Source organism: Polyodon spathula, chromosome 27 (genome assembly GCF_017654505.1).
Source record: "Polyodon spathula isolate WHYD16114869_AA chromosome 27, ASM1765450v1, whole genome shotgun sequence".
NCBI classification, from domain to species: domain Eukaryota; kingdom Metazoa; phylum Chordata; class Actinopteri; order Acipenseriformes; family Polyodontidae; genus Polyodon; species Polyodon spathula.
The window spans coordinates 3,207,747-3,234,080 of record NC_054560.1 but is presented as its reverse complement, the minus strand read 5'-3'; the positions used below and the strand labels follow the sequence as shown (position 1 = coordinate 3,234,080).

The 26,334-nt window shown below is 42.4% G+C and overlaps 1 protein-coding gene across 1 annotated transcript in view; it reads left to right on the top strand.

Moving 5' to 3' along the window:
• LOC121301169 (A disintegrin and metalloproteinase with thrombospondin motifs 10-like) overlaps positions 1-25,198 on the top strand; it is a 37,315-nt gene extending 12,117 nt beyond the window's left edge. The window contains exons 9-31 of the mRNA XM_041230308.1: positions 827-1,170; positions 2,002-2,161; positions 3,413-3,630; positions 3,970-4,053; positions 4,617-4,762; positions 4,841-4,884; positions 5,256-5,361; positions 7,023-7,169; positions 7,802-7,943; positions 8,197-8,304; positions 8,616-8,761; positions 8,952-9,015; positions 9,161-9,263; positions 12,933-13,066; positions 13,835-13,958; positions 18,032-18,112; positions 18,275-18,438; positions 18,631-18,757; positions 19,597-19,726; positions 20,455-20,659; positions 21,159-21,335; positions 22,096-22,252; positions 23,111-25,198. Coding sequence (XP_041086242.1) covers positions 827-1,170; positions 2,002-2,161; positions 3,413-3,630; positions 3,970-4,053; positions 4,617-4,762; positions 4,841-4,884; positions 5,256-5,361; positions 7,023-7,169; positions 7,802-7,943; positions 8,197-8,304; positions 8,616-8,761; positions 8,952-9,015; positions 9,161-9,263; positions 12,933-13,066; positions 13,835-13,958; positions 18,032-18,112; positions 18,275-18,438; positions 18,631-18,757; positions 19,597-19,726; positions 20,455-20,659; positions 21,159-21,335; positions 22,096-22,252; positions 23,111-23,220 — 3,221 coding nt within the window. The 3' untranslated portion in view covers positions 23,221-25,198. The remainder of the gene's footprint in view (positions 1-826; positions 1,171-2,001; positions 2,162-3,412; positions 3,631-3,969; positions 4,054-4,616; positions 4,763-4,840; positions 4,885-5,255; positions 5,362-7,022; positions 7,170-7,801; positions 7,944-8,196; positions 8,305-8,615; positions 8,762-8,951; positions 9,016-9,160; positions 9,264-12,932; positions 13,067-13,834; positions 13,959-18,031; positions 18,113-18,274; positions 18,439-18,630; positions 18,758-19,596; positions 19,727-20,454; positions 20,660-21,158; positions 21,336-22,095; positions 22,253-23,110) is intronic.
• The last annotated feature ends 1,136 nt before the right edge of the window (positions 25,199-26,334 follow it).

The window sequence follows — 26,334 nt, the reverse complement described above, 5'->3', positions numbered from 1 at the left end:
GTCTATCAGTGATTCATTCTGAATACTTTAAACCCGCCCCAACTACTGAATGGCAGCACATTCTACATTTCTATTGCAGACTCCGCTTGCGTGATTTAAAACAAGATTATAATCAGAACTGCAAATTGTGGCGAAATGTAAAAAAATGCCTAGACACACAAAAACCACCAGCAGAATATGCCAGTGACCAGAAGGATTTTGTTGCAGAAGACAGCAAAGGAAAGAAGGTACAACTGAGCAAGTGTGCAACTACTGTCGAGTTACTACTGCGTGACAGAAAAAAATGCCCAAGCATTTTGGAAAGTAAGCAAAAATAATTTTATACAGTACACATAAAGCAAAAAAAATTTTTTTTTACATAAGACTCAAAAATTGATAAAACTGAAATAAGCATCTAAAAATGAAAAAATAAAAACAGCCCTACATTTCCAAGGGGGGGGGGGGTCAGCAAAAAAAGTTTGAGAATCCCTGAATTAGGATATGGATAGTATGGTTATGCATACTAAACGATGGTACTACACAGAGTAAAATTGACTGGTACATGTTAGAGTCGTGTATTCACCTTACTGGTGCCACAAACTATTTCATCTGCAGTGTAAAGGACTCTTGACACCTCAAGGCAAATGTAAATAATTCCCTCTAAGGAATGCAGAGAAACAATATAACTGCAATTTCTTTCATTCAGAAGTGCATGAACACTAAAAAAAAACAATATTATTAGGCTTCTCTTAGTGTCTAAACTTGGCTTGATTGAGTGTTTGATGCTGTAGTTATGGATGTTAGTTAAGTGATGCTAAGTGCCTGCTGTGTCGCTGTCTCTCCTCAGCCGAGTTCCTCTCCAGCCTGGATCACTATGAGATCGCTATCCCGGTGCGTGTGGGCCCACGGGGGGAGGTCTTGAGCGGAGAGGGGTGGCGACGGGCGCGCCGTGGTCTGGAGGCCGAGCCGACAGAGAGGCAGCTCTTCTACAGCGTTGCAGCGCCTCGCACAAACTTCCTGCTGAACCTCACGCTGCACTCCGGCCTGCTCTCGGACCGATTCCGCGTGGAGTACTGGAAGAGGGGCCGGCTGGCCTGGAGCCACCGCTACTCCCCCCACTGCCATTACGTGGGACACATCCTCCAGCAGCGCACCAGCAGCAAGGTGGCCCTCAGCAACTGCAACGGGCTGGTAAGAGTAGGCACAAGCTACCGTTTACATTGCTGTGCTTGTGGATGTAGCGCTACTGGCTGGTAAAAAAAAAAAAAAAAAAAAAAAAAAAAGATCGCTTCAGATAGCATTTTGATTTGGTTATTTACGTGTTTTAAATCATTCTGCGTGCTTATGGGTTGCTCCAGTACCAAGCTGGAGAAAGATGTTGATAACACAATATAGAAGATAACTTGGTTGTGGGATTTTGCAGGTTTAAGTAAAAATGTATGTAAGAATATTACTATGACAGGGGTCATAACCTAGATTGTATCTTTAATTGAATAATACAGCCTCTGGTACTACTCAAGCAAAGCTGTAGTCACTGACAGGCAAGAGCACCTGGAGGTAATAAATTATGGAAGGATATGAGAGACGGTTAATCTGTTTACCCCCACTACTCTTTTGATAAACTGCTCACCTTTTGAGTGACAAATAAGCACCATCTAGAAGCCAGTAATACTGTTTCTCTGAATACTGTGTTGGCTGCTTCTGTTTTTCTTTCCATGTTTTTTTCAATACATTAGTAAAACTGTTCATAGTGTATTACCTACACCTAGAGTAGTGGTACAGGGCATTTAAAAAATGATTATAGTGTAGTAATTCTGTTTTCTTTCAAAGCAGCTGTACAACATTTCACAATAGTTGTGCGAGTATCCAAAACATAAAAAATATAAAAAGGCATTTTTAGTATGGCATACATTACGATCATAGTCTACTGTATACTGTACGCTTTTGGATTATATCGGAGGAATCTTTCAACAAGGAAAAGCCCCCTGGTTCAGGAAAGCTCACTGCATCCCCATCTTCTAGCAGGGGGTGATAGTGACCGGGGAAGAGGAGTACTTTATCGAACCCTTGACCTCAATGGAAAACATCACCAGCTTCCAAGAGAAAGAAGGACGTCCCCATGTGGTCTACAAGCGATCGTCTCTGCGACACCAGCACATGGACGCGTCGTGTGGAGTTATAGGTAGTGTACTGTGCTCAAGGTAAAAATCTTTGAATGGTCTGTGCAGAGATTTTGCAAAAGTTCTGTTTGCACCCCATTTCTTCTGCAAGTAGAAAAACCATCAAACTTCTAAGTAACAATCTAAGTAGTGGCTTTAAACTCTTTATTCCAATAAAAAAAATCTGTTGCAAACTTTTTACGTTGGCGTTACTAAGATAGGCCTCTGTTCAGATCGTTAAAATAGACCACTCATTGAAATCTGATTTGTAGACCTCATGGTGCAGGTATCTGTGTAGACCTCGTGGTACAGGTATCTGTGTAGACATCGTGGTACAGGTATCTGTGTAGACCTCGTGGTACAGGTATCTGTGTAGACCTCATGGTACAGGTATCTGTGTAGACCTCATGGTGCAGGTATCTGGTTTGTAGACCTCATGGTGCAGGTATCTGTGTAGACCTCGTGGTGCAGGTATCCCTCATGGTACAGGTATCTGTGTAGACCTCATGGTGCAGGTATCCGGTGTATCTGTGTAGACCTCATGGTGGTATCAGACCTGTAGTATGGTACAGGTATCTCATGGTGCAGGTATCTGTGTAGACCTCATGGTACAGGTATTTGGTTTGTAGACCTCATGGTGCAGGTATCTGTGTAGACCTCATGGTGCAGGTATCTGTGTAGACCTCATGGTGCAGGTATCTGTGTAGACGTCATTGTGCAGGTATCCGTGTAGACCTCATGGTACAGGTATCTGTTTTATAGACCTCATGGTACAGGTATCTGTTTTATAGACCTCATGGTACAGGTATCTGTGTAGACCTCATGGTACAGGTATTTGGTTTGTAGACCTCATGGTACAGGTATTTGGTTTGTAGGCCTCATGGTGCAGGTATCTGTGTAGACCTCATGGTACAGGTATTTGGTTTGTAGACCTCATGGTACAGGTATCTGTGTAGACCTCATGGTGCAGGTATCTGTGTAGCCCTCATGGTACAGGTATCTGTGTAGCCCTCATGGTACAGGTATCTGGTTTGTAGACCTCATGGTGCAGGTATTTGGTTTGTAGACCTCATGGTGCAGGTATTTGGTTTGTAGACCTCATGGTGCAGGTATCTGTGTAGACCTCATGGTACAGGTATCCGTGTAGACCTCATGGTGCAGGTATCCGTGTAGACCTCATGGTACAGGTATCCGTGTAGACCTCATGGTGCATGTATCTGTATAGACCTCATGGTACAGGTATCAGGTTTCAGAAGAAGCTTCCTGTATTTTAGATGAGAAGCCGGGCAAAGGGCGGCCCTGGTGGCTGCAGAACCTGAAGTCCTCACCCCTGAGCCCCTCAACCAATCAGATGCCACGAGGCCAGCTGCCGCTCAAGCGCTCGGTCAGCACAGAGCGCTACGTGGAGACCCTGGTGGTGGCAGACAAAATGATGGTGGGCTACCACGGGCGCAGAGACATCGAGCAGTACATCCTCGCAGTCATGAATATTGTAAGTTGTATATCATATCTGAGCTCTTAACAATGGTCTGCTTCCTGGCAACACTTTTTCTTGATAGCAATAATTATTTTTAATAGAATTATTATAAAACCAGAATACAGAACCTCAACCTGTTTGTTTAGTTAATGACACATAGTGTTAGATTCTATTCCGTTCAGAAAGTTGTCAGCACTCGCCCGCTCTGGAGTGATCTGACTTATAGTTTATACGAATAATCGAAGGAAGAAAACATTCAATGCATTTACCAAGCCTTGACTATCTTCAGCCTGCAGAACAAAAAGATGAGGGTTCTTTCTTAAGACTGGTCTTTTCTTGTTTCCTGGAGGTCAGGTTGCCAAACTGTTCCAGGATTCGAGCCTGGGGAACGCAGTGAACATCGTGGTGACCAGACTCATCCTGCTGACAGAGGACCAGGTGAGACACTGGAGCCAAACTCTCAAAATGTGCTATTCCCTTGTTTAGGTACATTACACAAAATGACCAGTTGCCAAGAGTTTGAAAAGTCATGTCCCTGGTAAATCTTCTCTGAACTGATTACACTTCTCATCAAAGCATGAATAAATCACAGCTACAGTCTAAGGTTTACCAATAGGACTTGCGTATGCCACATGTAAAATCAATCTCCTGGATCCTGATCATTTAAATAGTATACTTAAATGTAGGTAGTTCTGAAACTTAGGACTAGGTGCAGGGCTAGTTTCAAGCCATGAAATATACATATAAGCCGTCATGGCTCGTCTATCTATGTCACAATGTGAAAGACAGGAGATAGGACAGATTTTGATAAAAGGGATAGGGGAACAAACTTAAGAGGCGGTAATCCTTCAAGGATAGACCATTTATCCCTACAGAACAATTTAAATGGTAGAGACACACATCGTTTGCACCCTGTGCAGGATTCTCGATTGTGTATATATCTTCCGACAAGTATTATACATGACGTCGTTTGAATGCCAGTTCTTTTTCCTCACTCTCAGCCCACGTTAGAGATCAACCACCATGCAGGCAAATCCCTGGACAGCTTCTGCAAGTGGCAGAAATCCATTCTGAACCGCAGTGGCAATGGCAACGCCATTCCTGATAACGGGATCGCGCATCACGACACTGCAGTGCTCATCACCAGGTAGGGACTGGTATACACTGTGCTAGGAAATAAGCAGCATTTTCTTGCACATTTTTAATGGCATTCCTGTAATTCCAGGTATGACATTTGCATCTACAAGAACAAGCCCTGTGGAACTCTAGGTAGGAGACAGGCTTCAAGAAATGGTTGCCTAATATACATTTAATTAATACACTGTTAATATCCAGTCTAGTATTCATTTCAGTAATACGCTTTCTACAAGTTTAAATGGGTAATTTGGCCCAGTTTCCCAAGCTATGCATATACCAGGCATTAACATGTTTCTGCATGTTTTAACATGCGTCTGTCATTTATCATGCATGCCATACTAAGTACACTTTGCTATGCCTTTACCACTATTTCAGTTACTCTTCAAAGCTACAAGACCTGAGAAGTATTTGGGCTTATATCACCTAGGGTTAACACAACACTAACATGCAAGCACACACGCATGCAGCTAACATGTTGTGTGTTTGTATGTGTGTGTCTGCAGGCCTGGCCCCGGTAGGGGGGATGTGTGAGCCGGAGCGGAGCTGCAGCATTAACGAGGATATTGGGCTGGCCACTGCCTTCACCATCGCACACGAGATTGGACACACGTGAGTGCACGCTCACACTCCAGGGGAGTTCAGGGGAAGCTCTTCAGTTCTAGTTCCTGCCATTGAAAAACAGTAAGTTAGGGTTAGATCAGCCAATGTTCATAGAAAGAAGAGGCAGCGCCATCTAGTGATCTGCCACTTTGGATCAAGTGCTGGCGCTTACTGATATTACATGTATCTATGGCAGGTATCTACAACCAAACAGCAGCTCCTGAACACATGAAATGCACCTTAACCCTTATCAAAAAATAAAGACAATATTTAAGCAATGGCAAAAAGAACCACTCTGAATCATTGCAAACACGTAATTGGAGGCTTCTTACTCTTTCCCTTCTTCATGCTGAGAATGATAATGAGTTGTTTTCTAACCATGCTCCCCTTTTAAATGGGTGCATTCCCGCATCGTTGGTCCCCAGCTCAGTGCGCGTCTTCCTGTCAGCAGTGGAGGAATAGAGCTTCGTTGTTTCCTTTTTTCTGATATACTGCCCACTTTCTCCGTCTGGCACCTGTTGGGACTGTTTCACACAGCCCTCTCCTGGCTTTTCCCTAAATTCTCAATTAAAGTCGCTCTTCAGCGGCATGTCACTGAGGACCTCCAGCTGCGCTGACCCAGGAGCTGGCGCCCCAGTGCAGTGAACCCATCTCGGCACTCTCGCAGGCTGCCGGCACTGCTTTCAGTTTCGTTTTAATGTGAACAGAAATTCCAACCCCACTTCAGAAGTCTTTTCTTATCCAGCAGTTGAAAAGTACAGTAAGTCTGATACATAATGATCTAAGCAGAAACAGCAACGGAGACTTATCCGAGACAAAGCACCCCTTTAATCTTTCTGTATTTGAACAGGTGGCAAACCTATTGGTGCTAATCCATATAATAGGAAGCCCAGGTGATCTGTCAGGCGTGAGTGTGCTGGTACAGTTCTCTGGTAGGCTGGGCTCGGTCTAGACACAAGTCCACTACAAGGAGTCTAGCTGTGTCCGATCACTGGGGATCACAGTTGCTTTTCCAATTTTTCCATCACTTCCTCACGTTTTGTTTGCTCAGTGATTTCGTTTGTGCTTGCCTCCAAACACTGAGGCAATAAGAAATCAGAATAGCAGGCGGGTTGGAAAGGCAGTTATCTGTGAAACTGACAACAAATACTTTTCTTACATGTTTCTTACTGGCGGTTCTTGGTTCCGGTGCTCCAATATTGAGTTATTTTTCTCTGAATCTCCCCCATCTAGTGTCTATTTAAATACAGAGTAGGAGATGGTAGAGTTGAAAGGTCACATTGCCACATGATTTGCATGCAGTGAGAAAGGCTGTTCAGCTTTAGAGAAAAATTTAGAGAAAAATTATAAAAGCTCAACATTGAAACAACAGAACTCAGTCAACATACAATAGTAAGGGGAATTAAAAAAAAAATACAATTACTTTTGAAGCTACTCTAATGTTCATTTGTCATATTTTTTTTTCAATGATTTATCTTTAACAATCCATATTGAAGTGGCTACTTCAATACTGTACAAACAAGGTAAATGGGGTATGAATATGAATGGCAGCTATGCTAACCGGCCGCTTCACTTTACCTGTGTATGTCCTATATTCACTCAACTGTCTTTGCTATGCTTTCCATGGAGATTCCTTAATGAATACATTCTGCCACTGAAATGTGTTGCAGGTTTGGGATGAACCACGACAGCGTGGGCAATGCCTGTGGCTCGCGGGGCCAGGAGACAGCCAAGCTGATGGCCGCTCACATCACCATGAAGACCAACCCCTTTGTGTGGTCTGCCTGCAGCCGTGACTACATCACCAACTTCCTAGAGTAAGAGCCAGACACACCTGTACTCGCCTGCTACCGAGACTGCAACCAAAAGACCCTGCCACACAGCACAATACAGTGTAGCAAGCATGTCTTAGGAGATTGCTGTAAAGGGTGGAATGTCATGCTAGCTAGTCAGCAAATTGCCACTAGCAGCAACTAGCCAGTTCCCGTTGCTCTGTGTTGAATAAGAAAATAAATCCAGACATTATAGGAATGGCAAATTTGATCTACAAGCAGATATATTAAGAAACAATGCAGGTTCCCAGTAGTCCATGGAGAGTACAATGATTTCTGTATAGACTATGTCCAGTATAATATATTGTCTACAATATAATGCTTTTATTGAAATGTGTCAATAAGAGTGGTTAATACATCTGGGAATGAGGTATGATTATGAAAGATCAGTTATCTTACGTAATGTATAGTTGTTACGATTCTTTTAGAATATCATTTTTGCAAAAAAATGCAAAAACGATATATGAAGTGAGTTACAACAAGAATGCATTAGTGAAGATAAGTGTCATATTTTATACCCCTACCTGGTCTCTTTAAAGGGTGTTGGCGTTCAGATTTATTATTGATTATTGAAACAGCTCCCCAGTTTGTTAATGGAGTCCCTTTTTCCCTGTCAGCTCGGGAATGGGGATCTGCCTGAACAAAGCGCCCCCCAGACAGGAGTTCTTCTACCCAACCTCAGCTCCCGGCCAGGCCTACGACGCGGATGAGCAGTGCCGCTTCCAGTACGGAGTGAAGTCTCGCCAGTGTAAATACGGGGTACTCGCCATTCTCTTCGTTTCTGTGCCTGCTTCCAGCCAGCCTAGCCTTACTGCTGCTGACCAGTCTGTGTCTCCTATCTCAGTGTTGAGCCCATACAAATTGTAATAGTCATTGCAAGATGAATACAAATGTTTATTCGGGTAATAAGCCAAGTTAGCAGAAAGCTGTCACATGGATTCTGCAGTGAGTCAACTTGCCCATGGAAACCCATATGGTTTGACTAAGGGTGTGTGCTCTTTTCCATTGGCAGGAGGTGTGCAGTGAGCTGTGGTGCATCAGCAAGAGCAACCGCTGCATCACCAGCAGCATCCCTGCAGCGGAAGGAACCATCTGCCAGACTAACACCATAGACAAGGGGGTGAGTATCAGAAAACCAACACCATCCACAGATAGGGGAGAAGGCGGTTATAGGAGGATAAAAATCTAACCGCCACTGCTTTCCCCTGATAAGATACCTATCTTTGGGATTTGGTGTATAAACCTCAAGATTGCAATAGTTGACCTCATATTGTGACAGTAGTGGGATTGTAAACTGACCCTGAACAGAAGGACACTATTTCTGGCTAGAAATGACAGTTCTTTTGACATGGTGGGGCAGTTTAGAAGTCAATCCAGTGATTGCTCAGTTTTAAACCTTTAAACCCAGTGTACTGATGTCTTGCCTTGCAGTGGTGCTACAAGAGGGAGTGTGTTCCCTTCGGAACCCGCCCAGAGGGCATCAACGGGGGGTGGGGCCTTTGGTCGCCATGGGGAGAGTGCAGCCGCACATGTGGGGGTGGAGTCTCATCTTCAATCCGTCACTGCGACAGCCCCAGGTATGAAGATTTCTAGTTCCAGTCATAGTACTGCCTGCCCAGCCAGGTTAAATCCCCTCCACACTGGTCAGTTTGATCAAATACGTCTGCAATTGTGTTATCTTTTATTAAGAATTTTGTATTTTTATTTTTTTTAATAATTCAGATCCGATTGGAAAGAAGAGTAGCTGATTTTGTTTTTTGTTCTCAGGCCAACCATTGGTGGAAAGTACTGTCTGGGAGAAAGGAAGCGCTTCAGATCCTGCAATATTGACGTGAGTAGGGTGGCTGTCCTTAGAAGCATTAGTTATGAACAGCAGTGTGTTGAACTGCACTAGCACATTTCAATATTACAAATGTATGGTAGTGAACAGTCACCAATAGAAATCATGTCAAAGGTTTAAACTATTCTATTCACAGGAATGCCCAGCTGGCTCTCAGGATTTTCGGGAAGAACAGTGTGCCGACTTTGACAGTGTGCCATTCAGAGGAAAGTATTACACCTGGAAACCCTACAGAGGAGGTGAGCACAGACAAGCCAAGATTATAACCTTTGACATGGTTACCAATACAAACACATGGTTTTTAAACATTTACCAAGAAAACACAACAGCCTTTAAATAGGTTAGTATAGGTTAAATAGGTCAATAGAATAACAACTTTAAGATCCTGTTCCAACACTGTGGTGTATACTTCATTGGCCCTTTGTTGAAAGTAATTCTGTACAAACTAGTACCTTAAAAGTACTGTTCTGTATATTGTAATCCCTAATTGTTAGTAATACTCGTACTTAAGAGATGTACTTTATGTTGTAGGTATTGTTGTTCCCATTTGTATACTTTCAAGGGCAGTGCTCTGTGTTCAGTGTACAGGAATGGTCATTTGTTAATCCTTACCTTGTAAGAGCAGTACTTTCTGTGTCCATTCCCCAATAACACAGATGTGTGTGTTGTAGAAATTGTTGTTTTTTTCATCACACTTTTCATGGCCTCTGTCAAAGCTAATCTGCAGCTGAACATGAGCAATGAGACTGCAGGGCGGATTTTCACCGGGGTTTCAGAACCTGCCAAGCTCCTATAGTCTAGCCTGCACATAGTTTACTGAAAAGCCTTCCCCGAAATTGTAGTTTGGAGAACTGGAGCATTCCTTAGCCTTGATGAGCACGGAGCAGGAAGAGAAGGATAAATCCTGTTGATGACATGACTGCCTTTAATCTGGGAGTCTAATAACATAATGGCTTACTGAGGGGCCCTTATTTTCCCAGCAACAAGTGCTCCTTTCATCAACTCAGCTGATTTTACAATGAAAATCCCTCACAGCTGTTAAAATATGCAGAGTGCCACGGTCTGCACTGCATTCGGTCCGGCCTGCATATCCCAGCAGCACAGCTCTCCCTCCACCCAGACACTGGGGCTGTCGAAGCAAAGACAGCCAAGGACAGTTCATTAATAAAATAAATGTATTTGTTTGTTTAAAAAAGGAAAATTGCCATACTTCTGCCAGTAAACCATGAACTTGGTTTCCTTCCATTGCCTCAGGAGAACTTTGTACTATCACAGAATTCTGGGAGTTGCAGTTTGTTTTTGGTATTCCGAATTGCAGCAACTTTTTAAATACAAACTGCACATCCCATAGTTCCATATGCAGAAAAGTTATTGCTCACCCATATGAAGTATGAGAGCTTTCTCTTTCTATCTGCTGTATTTGCAGTGCACACTGCAGGCTTGCTCTTTCTCTCTCGCTCAGATTGCAGGATTACCAAGCTCCAGCTTTGCAGAGGATTGCTGAGTGTTGCACTTTTCATTGCACCTTTGTGTTTTGATCTGTTGACCCTCTGCGGCACTTCTGCCAAAAGCTTAAACTTATTAAAAACAAAGAAGGTCTCAGTGGGGGAGGTGTATAATCACTTTCAGCTGCCTGCCCAAGACCTCAATCCAAACTCCCTCACCTCTCCTCCGCTCTCTCCAGACCCCTCAGCTCTCACTTGGCACTCAGACACATGTGCAGCAGCTGAGAGAGTGCTTGTGGACAGCGCTGCTCTTCCCGTGTAGAGAACATTCGATTACAGAAAAAGTTTAATTGCCAGTCAGTACAAAGTTTTTGCCACTTCTTAAAGAGCGGGGTTTCGAAAAAATAGTTATACGTCCCACATGTTACTGTTTAAATAACATACCTGTAATTTTTATTTTCATTGTTAACATCCTGACAACTTTTTAGACTTCTAACTTTAAAGTCTGTTTCAAATCTCTTTTCAAAATGTCCACTCTAGTGCACTGGGGATGGAGATCTGTTCTCTAAATCACCGCTGGAAGACTGAATTTAAAAACTAAAAACATACGTGCTCTGGCTTTTCTGTGCCATACGACATCATGGGTCTTTATTGCTGTGTTACCTGTTTGACAATGTGGGCAATAATCCTTACACTATCAGTGCACTAAAGCAGACATTGAGCAAGCCACAACCTCCTTGTGCTCCTTGAGCTGATGCATAATTCACACACCCGTGTCTCTGTAAGTCGCCTTGGATAAAGGCGCCAGCTAAAAAAAAAAATAAATAATAATAACATCACACTGCCCAACAAAAACAGAACACTGCCCAACCAGAACACCACACTGCCCAACCAGAACATCACACAGCCATTCACACTGCCCAACCAGAACATCACACAATCATTCACACTGCCCAACCAGACCATCACACAGCCATTCACACTGCCCAAGCAGAATATCACACAGCCCAATCAGGCCATCACACAATCATTCAAACTGCCCAACCAGAACATCACACAGCCACTCACAATGCCCAACCAGACCATCACACAACCATTCACACAGCCCAACCAGAACATCACACAGCCACCCACATAGGCTTGGTGGTCCAGTGGTTAAAGAAAGGGGCTTGTTACCAGGAGGTAGCTGGTTCAATCCTAGCCTCTGCCTTGCATGTGACCCTGACCAAGTCACTAAACCTCCCTGTGCTCCGTCCTTCAAATGAAACATAAGACCGACGCAGAGCATCTGGCTCTCTCATAAACTATTTACAAAAAGTAACAAACACAAACCAAACATTTCTCATGTGAAAATGTACAAACATGAGGAGGCCATGTAGTCCTCAGTCCTCATCCAGTTCCTAGTAGACGGTTAATCTCAAAACTTTGTCAAGTCAGTCTTAAACCACTGTCTGTGTTGTGTTTGTCAGCCTTTTAAGACTTTAAGAGTTTGTGACACACTGTGGCTGTGTTCTATACTATTGGAAACTCTTGTATTATCTCTAATGGGGATGAGTAAGAATGGGTTTTACATGGCACGGCGCCCCAGCTCTTTCACTCACTATAAAGTTTATCAGCTCCTGTCTGCAATGAAACAGCTATTGATTTTTCAAACCACTTGCAGCTTGATTTCATGGCTCTGCATTGCAAGCTTTCCCTCACCAGTCCCTGGCTTGGAGCTGATGGATTTATGAGACTGTGGCCAAAGTAGGTGTTTCTCCATATCTGGCTCAACACAGTCGTGGATTCAAAAGCTTTTTTTTAGATAACGCCTTTTTCAAAATTAAGAAAACTTGCCTGCTCCGGCTGAGTGCGATCTGGCAGTGTCTGTGTAAAAGCCATCAGCTCAGGGCTCCAACCCAACTCCAGCTATAGTACACTAAATTATAACAGCCAGGTTGGTTTGTTTTTTTTTGGAGTTTTTTAGTTAACCCCCATTTAAATCCCCTACATCTGAAAACTAAAAATTGAACAGCATGTATTTTCTGAAGGTATTGCTGTTTCTGATATACGGGTGCTTTCAGCTTAAGAAACAGAACACGAATCTAAACACATCAAGAATTCATTAGTTAAGGATAACTCTAAAATGTAAGTTTCTCATTCACTTATTAAACAAACATTAGGAAAACAGGCTAAGAGTAATGGCACACAAATACAAAGTGGTTTCACAGACACTAGGTCATTCATTAATCTGTACAAAACGACTTGTAGAAGGCTGCTGCAGACATAGCATTTCATTGTTGTTGCTTCGCTCTGTGGACAACTATCTCAAAAATAGCTGACAATTTAAATGAAGATTTAGACTGCATCCTCGCTTGTTACAACAGCCCTGTTGAAAAACCCAGTTTGGGGCATGCTGTGAGCAGTGACTGCATTGAAACGCTGCACTGCAGGCTGTCAAGTGCCGCGCTTCTGTATGTGCAGGGGGGGTGAAGTCCTGCTCTCTCAACTGCCTGGCCGAAGGATTCAACTTCTACACTGAGCGCGCTCCGGCCGTGGTGGACGGTACGCCCTGCCGCGACGACTCACTGGACATCTGTGTCAACGGGGAATGCAAGGTACAGCACGACCCAGATTTAATATGGAATGAAAGTATAACTTAGCCACTGCCCAGTCAGTGGAGTGCACAGTCCTTCTCGGTGCCTGATCTGCACCTGTTTCACTGGGGAATATAAGGTTCTGATTAAACAGGGAATGTGAGGTATGGCCCACATTCCCGCTGCACAGGGCTAATAAGAACCAGATCCAGGACACTTCTCACAGATGCATCAGCAGTTTAACATTCACACACGCCTTTCTCGAGCTGTTGCATGAACTCCCACAAGGTGAAAGTAGCGGGGGGCTTTTATTTTAGTTTTTTGTTTGATGTTTCAGTAAAGCATAATTTTATATGAAATGGTTAAGTTGTTCATACTTTTAAATGCCCTTAAGACATAAAAGAAACATGGTAATAAAATGAGGAAAGCTTTTTATAATATCACGTATATATTTATATATATAATGCTTAATACAGGAATGCGTGTTTCAGCCTCTGTTTCCCGAGTCGCCGGGGAGGTTGCAGCTGTGAAACAGGATAAAAATAATAATTGGACATTCCAAAATGGGGCGAAAACCAGGGTAAAAACCATTGGCGATGACTAATATATATACACACACATATATATATATATAAATAAATATGATGTATTAATTACAAAGATGTAATCCCAGTGATAAAGGTTATAATGTTATTATAAGGTTACTATTATACCTCTCATCAATGAGAGTAAAGACTTACTGTTCATACCAATGTGTGACTGTGCCTGCGTCTGCGTGTGTCCGTGCAGCACGTGGGGTGCGACCGGATCCTGGGCTCAGACACGCGGGAAGACCGCTGCAGGGTGTGTGGGGGCGACGGCGGGACCTGTGAGGTCATTGAGGGGGTCTTCAACGACTCGCTGCCTGAAGGAGGTAAGACTGGAAGCTTAAAAAAACTGGTTGTAACAATCTAAACAATGATGAACCTAAACATGAGCTTTATTAACCTCACTGAAGTGGAAAGAGGTCCGTGACATAGCAGGGTTTCAGTTTGAAAAGAACTGGTTGAATCTCTACTGTTTTGATTATTAAAATAGACCCCAATCACTTTGAATAAATGGCAGTCGTCCTCAAAGTATAAAAAAATTCCAAAATGCTAAATCAAATGACAAAAAAATACTGATTGAGCAACATCTCAAAAACAGAGTTTAAGAGCACAGAGCAGTAGTTTGTAATGACTTCCCCTACTACCACTACATCAGTATTGCTGAATTCAAGATTATGTCGGCTGCCGTTGTGTTCTAGCAGGAATCAAATTGCCCATGGGCACAGCTTTTAGGACCACTGATGTAGAGGAGAATAAGGCAGGGAGTTTTGCAGGATAGATTTCCATCAGCAACAGTAACTTGGTCACCGGATGTTTTTTATCTTGAAGAATTTTTCTGCCTCAACAACCAGGCTGTCTGCCCACAGGTGCTCAGTTTAGACCGTGTGCCCGGGCTAAGTCAGTCTGGAAGTTCCCATGCCAGAGCGGGTGAAAGAAACCTCACTGCACCAACTAGATGCGCAGGTATATGAAACCGAAGGTTAAATGAAGTCGCTTTAACCACAGAGTAGTTTTGATAACAGGAGTGTGATTCATATTGTTGCAGCTTTGTAGTTTATTACACGCTCCATCTTACACAGCAAACTGTAATGCTGTGAGCTTCATAGCAGTGCTGTTATGTGGGGGCGTCCCCCAGACAACCTCCCTCACACAGGCAGGACTGTACAGAAGTGTGTGGAAGAACGAGATGTGTCAGCCCGGAAGAAGAGAAGAACTTGAGGAAGAGGCTGCGGGGTCAATCGCGGTTCCACTGCAGTGGCCCCATTCTTTTCCGAGTGCCAAATTCTTTTTTTTTTTTTTTATTGTTTCCAGTGGTTTAGATTCAGCTCACGTTTACTTCTCTCTGCGGGCAAAAAACTAAGTTAAGTTCTTAAGCTGTACAATATTCTAATTAACCATGCTGAAAATATCTTCCGGAAGAATGTTAATTAGTCTGTGTTAAGAATAAGATAATAAGATAGTTTTACATCCTACTATTACACAATTCTCTTACTGTGTTCTAGTAGTTCATCCTTTGTCCAGTACACAGAAAACCATAGCTGGAAAAAAAGGGCATTGATTGTTATAACAAATAAAGCAATACATGTTCTAATACGGCTATCTGAACCATATTAGAACGTGCAAGACACAACCTTGTTCCAAGGTTGACATTCGTGGCTGACTCCCCTTAAATTATATAGCAGTACACTGCTACTATAGTCATTACAGCTCAAACAAAGGTGGTAGAATCCACTGTATGCCATCATCCTGCACTCCCACTGAAACCGTGTTGAACTGCAGTCGTCTATTTGGAGAGCCTCAGATGACCTTTGGACTGTGTTCCCCAGCAGCTGGCAGCGGTTGACTGCACAGCCCTGCTGTGGTGAGGATATCAGGCAGCCATAAGTCCAGCCCAGTCCCCAGAGCCAGACACGGAATGGACCCTCCATTAGCATCCAGCACGAGAGGGAAAATATTGCACCAGACTTGTCTTTAAAAAAAATTACACCACTCCTTCACGCAAGTAGAAGACTACTTAACATCCCTTCAGTTTGGATTATGTAAATGTGGTACATCATCTAAAACTTACAGTAAAACTAGAACTGTCACTCGATTTAAACATTTTGATCTGTTAATTTATGGGCATTAGTTGATTACTTAGATTAATCTGTGAACATTCTTAATACAGGTAGAATTGTATAGTGGCTATCCTGCATAGCACTACTTAAATCAACAGAATCTTAAAAAAAAAAAAAAAAAAAAAAAATGCCCAAGGGGAATTTGGTCTTTTTAAAACCATTTTGGTATTATAATAATAAAATCAGTACATGTTTACAAATGGAAAGACAGGATAATATTAAGATTAAACCCGATAACTCCCAAGGGCCAGAGCAGCAGTTACGCGTACTGTTTAACCACTCTGGAGCAACCACTAAACAACAAAATTATTATCAGTGCACAAACACGGAAACCAAAAAGCACTCGGAGGTTTATAACTAAATCAACAGGCTAGTATGTTACTCGGGATAAATGTGCCACGCTGGATTTTACCACAGCGCTCAACAGTTCTGATTACAATGCACATGAGTAACTTTGCAGCCACACATTTGGCAATCATTTAAATCAACATAGATCAACATTCCAGTTCCAAATATTTATATACATCTGTAGCACACTATCAGCAATCCTTGTACAAAACAATTAGGGTTTTTACTCAACTTTATGCCCTTTTTATACAAGCTTAAAACCAGTGTCCTAACACTTCCAGGGTGAGAGAGAGCGCGCGTTTCAAATCAGCACTTCCCTAAACAGCAGCACATGCACGATTGAATTGTAAATAAATAAATAAAAATAATCTGCAATCAAATCTTTAGTGGATTAATCGGACTGAATTAATCTGTTACTCAGAACAGCCCTAATTAAAACATACCAATTGCTTTTTTTTTTTTTTTTTTTTTTTTTTTTTTTTTTAAATTCACCCACCAAAGCAAAAACAAAGCAGGGGCCCTACCATTGTTCAGATTCTTGGGTAACACATCTCATTTAAGACCTGTGTCTTGCTGGTATGCTCAAATCAACTATGAATTGAAGGAGGGTGTCAACAGAAAATGAAAGCAAGATAGCTTAAAAAAACACTTTAATAAGTCTATGATGTATATTCAATTTTTTTTAAATGGTTGCAGATATAACTAAAAAGAACCCAGTTTACCATGCTTTAGCATGTTTTTTGTTTTAAATATGGTTGATCATACTCCCTGGGATTTACAATGTTACCTATGCTTTATTACATGCGTTTACCATGGTAACCTTTCTCAGGCTATACACACAAGTCTGGTGGCAGCAGTCCACAGTGGAGCCGACAGCTAGCCTTAACCTCAGGTTACCCAGGGGATCATGGCAGCGGTTTTAGAGCACTTTGGCGCCCGTGACCCCACCAGCCATGCTTTCAAAGGAGTATATTTACAGCTCTGGACAGTTTACAGCTGCTAGCTTTGTTTGCCAAGCCACACGTTTGGTTATTAAATTACATAAACACCATGACTGGGCTTGGGTTAGCCGCAAAGAAACCTCTGTCCTTTCTCGAAGACTGGAGGACGGAATAAACATTAATTTGTAAACTGTAGACGGTCTGTGTTTAGCAGTGCGATGTAACCCTTAACCCTTCAAAGTGCAGAGACCAAATTCGTGAAGAATGATCAGTCAAGATAATACATTATGTACTAGAGAGTTGATCTTAGTCAGTATGTACCCTTGTAGGGAAAGTCACAGGTGGATTTTTTTAGAGCATTTTACAGTATCAGGGTACTAGTGCTGTAAAATGCTTTTAAAAATACAGCTGTGGCATAGCCTTACAAGTTTATCAAATTGACCCCTAAGATACATATTTCTTGACGTGGCATTAACTGTGCATGCAAGAAGCAAGTTATTGAGAATTGTAGACTATTCAACACATTTTTTTGTTATAATCAGTGTTGTTATAAATAGTTATAAAATGTGGAGTCTGTAGCTGAAACTTCAAAAGTAATCAAAATGGAAGATCAAATGATCATCAAAGGATCTGATCACAGATGTTTTTTTTTTTTGTTATTACCAAAACCAAGAGGTTAAATTTGAAAGACAAGAGGGGAGATAACGGTCTCCCGGATTAAAGGCCTTTGTTTCCAGTACACTAGACACAGCCTCTAGTTTTAGCTCATGTATCACAAGTGCTTTGGTCTTTACTTGTTCTGAGGGCCTGGTTTTCAATAAGACAAAGTCAGTTAGTGGAAAACTCTCTGACGTTCTTGTACATCAGTAGTGGGCAGTGTGTATGGTTTTGAAAGGGCAAGGAGATTCCACGAAATGCGACAGTTAAAAATGATTTGAACGTCTAGAACGTTCAATACAGTTTAAATGCAGATCTCTGATGGGTTTCTTTCAGGTTATGAAGAGGTTGTTCAGATTCCAAAGGGATCCGTACACATCAGTATACAAGAACTTAACTTTTCCCTCAACTATCTGGGTGAGAATTTGTGTATTTGTAATTATATAAACATGTTATATTCTAAACTGATATCCAGACTCTCCACTCAATGCACAGCCTTTTTTGCAGGCCTCCTTTGCTGTTGATATTATACAATGTATTTTCTCTGTGCATGATGTGTGCTCCTGGTGGTGTGTTCAGTGCTAAAGGACGAAGGGGATCAGTACTTCATCAACGGGAAGCTGGCCATCGACACCCCCAGGCGTTTCGACATCGCTGGAACCATCTTCCACTATCGCAGGCCTGTGGATGAACCAGAGACCCTGGAGGCGCTAGGCCCCACCAACATTTCCATCGTTGTTATGGTAACACATATGTATACTATTGGGAATATGTAGTCACACTAAAAAAAAACTGCATAGCTCTTTGTTGAGAAACCACGAGAAGTCCTAAAAAGTTTCTGCTAGTGCTACTGCTTGTTTTAAACCCTCTTAATCAGCTATGTTCCCAAGTGGTTGCAGCACTGGTACATTTATTCTTTTTCTCTTTTCGTGCAGGTGCTAGTCCGAGAAGAGAACCAGGGCATTCGTTACCGGTTCAACTCTCCGTTCTCCCGGGAAACTCTGACTGGCTCTGTCTGGCACTACACTGCCTGGTCCCGCTGCTCTGCCATCTGTGCTGGAGGTATGAGGCTCACCCACAACAGATACTTGCTGAAGCAGAGATAACATGCTTGAGCGAGACAAAGTTCAGAAAACAAAACTGTGATGTCCTTCCAAGACAGTAGTGTAATCTCTGGTCGATTTTAATGACCCTGAAGATGTTAAAACAACTGGAATTGTGTTTTAAAAAGAATATTTTGCAATTAGACTGGAGCAGTAAATAGCAAAGTACATAGGCAGCAATATATAGGTGTTAGAAACAGGCCTGCTGCTGGTATGCGTTTATTACATTCAGTAAGTCAACCAGGTGAACGGTTCTCAGTTCAGGTAATACCAAATCCACACCTGTTATCACATAAAAGACACCTGCCCACTGCTCCAAAATAAGTTTTCCTGCTTTTACATATGTAGTATCACAAGAAAACATAATCCTGGGTATTAAAATAATGGATAACCAGGTAGGATAAAGAGAGCTGCGAAGGTTTTAGTTCCTTTCGCAATCGGGTTTGCATTTGAAACACACTGAAGATTTGTGGTTGATTAGCTGAGCCATGCACGGCCTCTTTTAATACTGTGCGGCTGGTTTGCTTTAAATGTCATCAGATACTATCTCAACGGAAAGGGATGCAGATAAAACAGCATTTTCCATTACACCAGTCTGCATTTTTGTTTGTTTTAAATTGGTATTTTATCATTTCTTTTAAATATACAAGGGGACACCTATAACTTATTCACGTTATTTCCTCCCATTTGCAACATTCCTTGAGATGTTACAAAATAAATGAGAAATTTCTGGATATCTCACTAGCCTGTACTTTACCTTGCGCTTACTTTTACCCTCTCTTCCCTCTCCTATACCAGGGATCCAGACCCAGCAGGTGTTTTGCAAGAAGCAGGGGGATCATTCAGTGGTGCTTAACCATTACTGTGAGCAGAAGAGCAAGCCAAAGGAGAAGAAGAGAGCCTGCAACTCTGAGCCCTGTCCACCGGCGTGAGTACTGCCTACAACACTGCCTACAGTCCTGACTGAAACAACGACCACAACTACGACCGATACTGACTCTAACAGCCGTCCCTAACCCTGACTGTACACTGGCCACAGTGACCACAACATTGCTAATTCGGGCCTGGCTAAATATTGCTTGGATGGACATCCTCCAAAGAACACCTGTAGTGCTGTAGTGCATGGAATTGTAACCTTGCTTATGGTTCAGGGGCGGGAGCTAGGGCTCCTCCCGTTCGGTCCCAGCAAAATATCTGCCAGCCGTGCCAGAAGGTTCTCGGCGAGCCAGACAGGACCCCAGGGCAGATCTATCTCTTTTATTTTCCCGTTCCGTGTCCAATCTAGGTTCCCTTTGGGGGAGGTAACGCTTGCTTCCCAGCCTTGAAGGACGGTTGGTTTGGTCTCACCTCTGCGAGGGTGGCTGTCTGCAAGACAAGGGGAAACCCTGCCCTCTCTTCTAAGTCACAAAGCACTTCTCACCTATTTCAATTCCTGAGCTTCTTTCTCTATACTGCCCTTTCTCCTGTGAATCTGTTTTTTGGACTTCGTTAATCGTAAATAGCAGTTTGGTAGAATTATTTATTTTTAAAAACATCATATTGTGTAGCCAATTGCTTTCTTAGTAGCAGTGACAACTTTATCACTTCTATCGTGATGAAGATCTGTATCAAAGTCAAATAAAAAGCTCAGAGCCTCCTCCTCCTCCTCACCTCTAGCTGGACTCTGGGGAGCTGGTCAGAGTGCAGTCGGAGCTGTAGCGGCGGGGTGCGGACACGCGAAGTGCTCTGCAAAAGCAAGATCTCTCCCAAGGAAGAGAAGACCCTCGATGATGGAGCCTGCCTCTCGCCCAGACCCCCTCTCACCGAGCCCTGCAACAACCAGACCTGCCCTCCTGAGTGGGCGGCCCTCGATTGGTCTGAGGTAGGCAGCTTGTATCGTATTGCGCCCCCCCCCCCCCAATCTGTTACGAAAAGTATACCCACACACCTGTGCTGACAGCTGAATTAGGAGAATTGCTTTCCTTAGATCAAGCGCGCACCTGCTTAGAAATACAACGAACAGTGTGATTGGCCTGGTCATTCCGTTATTAGATATGAATGAAATTAAGAGAGATTTTCTTCGAATGAAATACGAAAATCAGCAGCATTTTACATGACAATGTTATCCAATACTAGATTTTGGAACACTTGCCCTACAAAACGTTTGTAGAGGTTGGCTTTTTCAAAGCACGTTTTTATTAATTAAACAAAGTTTGCAGTTAGTGAAACCACTATAAACAGTTATACATGTTATAATTACTATGTGTCTAATAACACTGGCAAGGTAATATATAATAAAGTTAACATGGGTAGGTGAAGAACCATGCTAAGAGGCTGACTGTGATGCTGGATTGATAGTCTGTTGTATTGCTTCCCTACAGTGTACCCCGAGCTGTGGGCCAGGATTTCGTCACCGGATTATCCTGTGTAAGAGTGGTGACCACAGCATCACCCTGCCAGCCCCTAGCTGCCCAGACGAGGGCAAGCCTTCCACCAGCATGAGGTGCAACCTGCAGCGCTGCCCACCTCCACACTGGGCTGCAGGGGAGTGGGGAGAGGTGCGCTGTGCTTTCATCCAATCAGGGTCTTCCTAGACCCAAGCACTAAAACACTTGAATCATATAGAATTTCATACAGGGTCCTGTACTAAACAAGCTGATATCAAACCCCACAAGCGGGAATTCTGGACCTTCTGACTTTGAGAGGAGGGAAAAATCAGCTTGTTTCTTTACCATGTGGGGCTTTTTCTTTAATACTTAGGTAAATAATTAAAGTATAGATAATCTTAATGGATGTCTTTTACATCTGATACAAACTATCTGATACAAAGAACTTGACAATGGTTGTATCGCATCAATGTCAGGGTCTGCTGTATATTATAACACTACTATGGCAGTGATCCAGAGCTTTGTCCCATCCAGGTTTTCCGTGCTTTCACTGAACCTAGGTGTTGGAACAAGGTCCTGGAATGAAATGTATTGAAAGAACCACAGATGCGTACCACTGCACTGTAGCAAACATATAGATGTAATTAACTGAACACTGGCTTTTGTATGTTACCTGCATAATTTTATCATGTATTTGAAATACATTAGACACAGAGTTGTATGTATACATACAGTACCATTCCAATCAAAAGGAGAACAGGTAAATAGTCTCATACCTTGCAATACATCCCGTTTTGTCTTTTCCCTTTAAATGTAATTTAAAATTTAAAACAATATATAGTAAAAAGAATTACAAAAGGCTAGATCTGCATTTTTAAATCATTTCTAATCAGTACTCTTGATGCTTTCTGTTCCCCTCCCCCCTCTCCAGTGCTCAGCCAAGTGTGGTCTGGGTCAACAGATGAGGACAGTCCAGTGCTTGACCTACACCGGTCAGCCGTCCAGTGAGTGTCCCGAGGCTCTGCGGCCAGCAGGCATGCAGCAGTGTGAGAGCAAGTGTAACCCCGGCCCCACGGATAACCCCGAAGGTGAGACAACACTGCCTGTACAGGTCTAGTTATGGCAGCACTGTGGCCTTTCAAAGCTTCACTTCTGAGGAAAAAATAATTCTCACATTCACATTTTTTTTTTTTTTTTTGTAAATGTATCTAAATGACATAACTTATCTGAGCAAAACATAATTTTCACGTCTATTACTTTAACACACCTCTGTTGCCGCAATAAAACTCTCATGTCTGATCTCCAAGCACATCGACAGCACCAGAGTGTAACTATTAATCTGTCCTCTTGCAACACTCTGCCCCTGGTGGATGCAAGAAATACCACATCTGTTCTTTGTGTTTTCTCTCACATTCACTAATGTTGCAACGGGGGTGGTTAATGGTTACACTCTGGTGGACCAGATTAGAGTATAGACATGATTTTGAAAGATATACTGAGGCTGCTTTTTAAAGTCATAAAGATATGATGACTGAAACAGAAAATGATATACAAAGTGAATAAACAACATTTTTATCGAAGTTTAATATCGAAACATTTGAGAACAGTCCCATTGTTAACAAAATGTTAAAAAAAACAATAACACACAAGTGTTACTGCAGATGTAATTGCACAGTAATACATCAGTTGTGATGACTGATATTTCACCACCCCACCGTATTACTCTTGCTCAAAGTGGACTTTTCGATTTTCAGTCAAACTGGCCTTTGAGGTATACCCCTATACGACCTATAGTTCCACCGTTTAATTCCAGCCTTCGTGCTCATGGGTGTTGTCAGTGAGGAGAAAGGTAAGGAGAGCTCAGCTGGTTTCACCAGTAACCAGGATCTAATAGTTAAACAGATGTATGAACTAACTAACTCACTCTTTCCTCCTTTCTTCTCTAGAATGCAAAGATGTGAACACTGTGGCCTACTGCCCCCTGGTGCTAAAGTTTCGCTTCTGCAGCCGCCCCTACTTCAGGCAGATGTGCTGCAAAACCTGTCAAGGACATTGACCCTCCAGGCCCATTCCGGAGCTCTGGAGAGCCCTCGACACAAGACCACTCAACTCAGGCATTCCGTGAGGGCAGCCAGCCAGCCACAGCCCCCTCACTCAGCCGTCTCAGTGTGTCATGGGGAGATTGAGAGGAAGGGGGGTCCTACCCAAATGAGAAGTGCGCTTTACTGGTGTCTTCCTTCAATGCCTAGGGAGAACTTCCAGCACAGTTGCTTTTCATACCCGTTTTATTATGTGTAAAAATGAAAATCAATACTGAAGCATTGGTCTGTATAAGTCAAAAAGTGTCTCCAAAGTGAATTTTATTTAGTACCCACTTCTCTAACTTAAGTGGGAAGGGAAGAAGTGTGTTTTGAACTTGAATGCAATCCTTTTAAAGGGAATGTGCAATGTCCCAGACAGATTGTAAAACTACAACCAATGCTGTAACCAGTTACACTGTACTAGGATTGCTGCAAATTCTTATGAACGTTACACTGATGCTAATGATATTTCATTGGAATGCATTAATTAGGAAATTCACTACAGTAGAGACATAAGCTATTCAGATGTTTACATGAGATTTCATTTTATATGATATGAAATAATGGGCAGTTTGTATAAAGTGTTACAGCACAGTACTGATCAGAACACATGTTTTGGCCAGGCTGACTGCCATACTCCCATGACCCTGTGATCTGATCCACTGGTGCCTACATCTGTAAAAATCCATTACACAGAATGCAGACTAATAAACAGTTAAGTGCTCATTATCGCAGAGGTGAGGGGGACATGTTCAGTTTGTTTAGCCACATTTTCACATGGAAAAAGGAATAACTATTATTCCTTGTTAATAAAAATCGTCAAATATTTGATCACATTTTTATTTTTTTATACCCTAAATAGATGCTTACACTATATCAAATCATGGTTATGTGCAGACCCAAGTTCATTTGAAAACGCTACAAACGTATCCCTTCATTTATAATTGCAAAACAGTCAATGGGATGGTGGTAAATTTAGAAATACTAAAATAAACTTTGTAAAATTCACTGTCAAACACTGTAGGTACTTCGCCACAGCTGTACTTTTAGTTTTTTACTTTTTACTTTTTTTTTTTTTTTTTTTTTTTACTTTACAGCTCTGGGGTTTTTGCTTAAATCATCCAGTTCACTCTTTGTTTAACTAGCCTCAGTGTGATACTGTGCCTCTCACCTGTGCTTTCACACCACAGCCTTATTAAAAGAAAAAGCAGGTGTGCTCAGAAAGCCTCCAAAAGTTTTTTTTTTTTACTAGTCTAGTAACAATAGACAGATAGATAGATCAACTGATCTTTTTTCCCCACCATGGCTCAATGACTTTAGTGTTCCTTATCACATCCTCCCCCAATTTTGGTCCTCTGACATGTGGTTTGTACATGTTAACTAATACTGTGTATCTTTATCAACCCCAGTGAAAATACATAAAAGGTGCATTGTAAGTACATATCCTACAAGCACTCCTCTGTAATAATGGGTGTTCATTTATTTAGTGTCTCCAACTGTAATTTTTGAATTTGCATGCCCAATCGTTTTTCTCCTCACTGCAGCAATTCTCCACATGGTTCAGGTGAGGCCCGACGATTCAGTGGGCATCCTCCGATCCCACGACCAAGCCAGCTTCCTTTTTTCACCTAGGAACCTAAGAGCGGATGTCAGCGAACTAACGACCACTGGAGGACAAAGACCAGCTCTGCAGGTATCCGATCTGAGCGCACTGGGCACCTGGCCAGCAGGGTTCGCTGTAGAGCGATGAGGAGAAAAAGTCCCTGTCAGTTTTACCTCCCTAACCCACAGGAGTGCCTGGGCCAATGTGCCGCTCCCTTCGGAGTCTCCAACAAAGACCGGCCTATTTCTGGGTGTTTTACTTGTACATTTATTGCCTGGTGTAGGCTACTTTAATAGGGGTTCTGGTTTTATGGTTAAACTCAATAAAGCCCAGTTTCTATCTCTGAAAATCATGTTTTTTGAAAATGTGGTTTCAGTGGAGTCATAAAATGTATTTATTACCCGAGTATCTAACATAGATCAAGAACACTTTCCCAAACAATGATCAGGATCATTTTTGTGAAAATAATTAAAAGTTGTTTTTAGAAATAAAATAACACTGAAGATTTTAAAAAGTAGAAGTGTTCCAAAAAATGCTACAACTTTTTACACTTATAACTGCTTCAAAAATCTTTTCAATCTGCTCTAGTGCACTGATGGTGTAAGGATTATCGCCCACACTGTCAAACAGATAACCAGTATTAATCAAATTAAAAGTGCCAAGTGACAGCTGAGATCATTGAAATAAACCCCATCGAGAGTTTTCAGTAATAACCTACACATCAGAATTACCAGGATGACAGAAAAAACATGCCTGTAATAATTACAGCGCCCTGCCTTATTAAAACGAAGAGTCTTGAAACAGAGGTGACATTTATTATACCAAACTATGAGCACAAAACTGAGCAGAAACAAACACATCAGTATCTGCTAGCTTGGCCTTTTGCGTCATACAGGGCCTAAACCTGAGCAGGCTTGGAACCAATGAGATTCTGCGTTTCACTCTGCTCCAGATTCTGCCTCAGTTCGATGAGTTTTGGCCGCAGTTCATTCATATTGGCAGGTAGTGGTCGAGATCTCCACAGTTGTTTGTCGAGGTGTTCCAGATGTTCAACAGGGTTCATTTTGGGACTCTGAGGAGTCCAGGGAAGAAGCTGCAGCCCCTGTTGTCTCTTCCTGCAGATGGTGCAATATAAACTGCAAAACCCTGTGACAGAGCAATGGTATGAGATGGTTCTGATGGATAGCATTATAACATGCCAAACCGAAACATCCCTCCAAGATAACCAACTCTTCTCATTGAACCAAATCGCAACTCAGACCGTGACGCTGCAGCCACTGTGTTTTACCCTTCCTTTTAAGCAATCGCTCTGCAGTTCAACTCCAGCCCTCCTCCATACTCACATATGTCTATTCTAATTGAATTGTTGCAAGTGGGACTTAAATCAGAAAACGGTTCTCCACACCTGCAGAGGCCTGTCTAACACCTGCCAGGTCCAGTGCTTTCTGCACTGTACACCTGCAAGGGTGAGCATGAATTTCCAGCA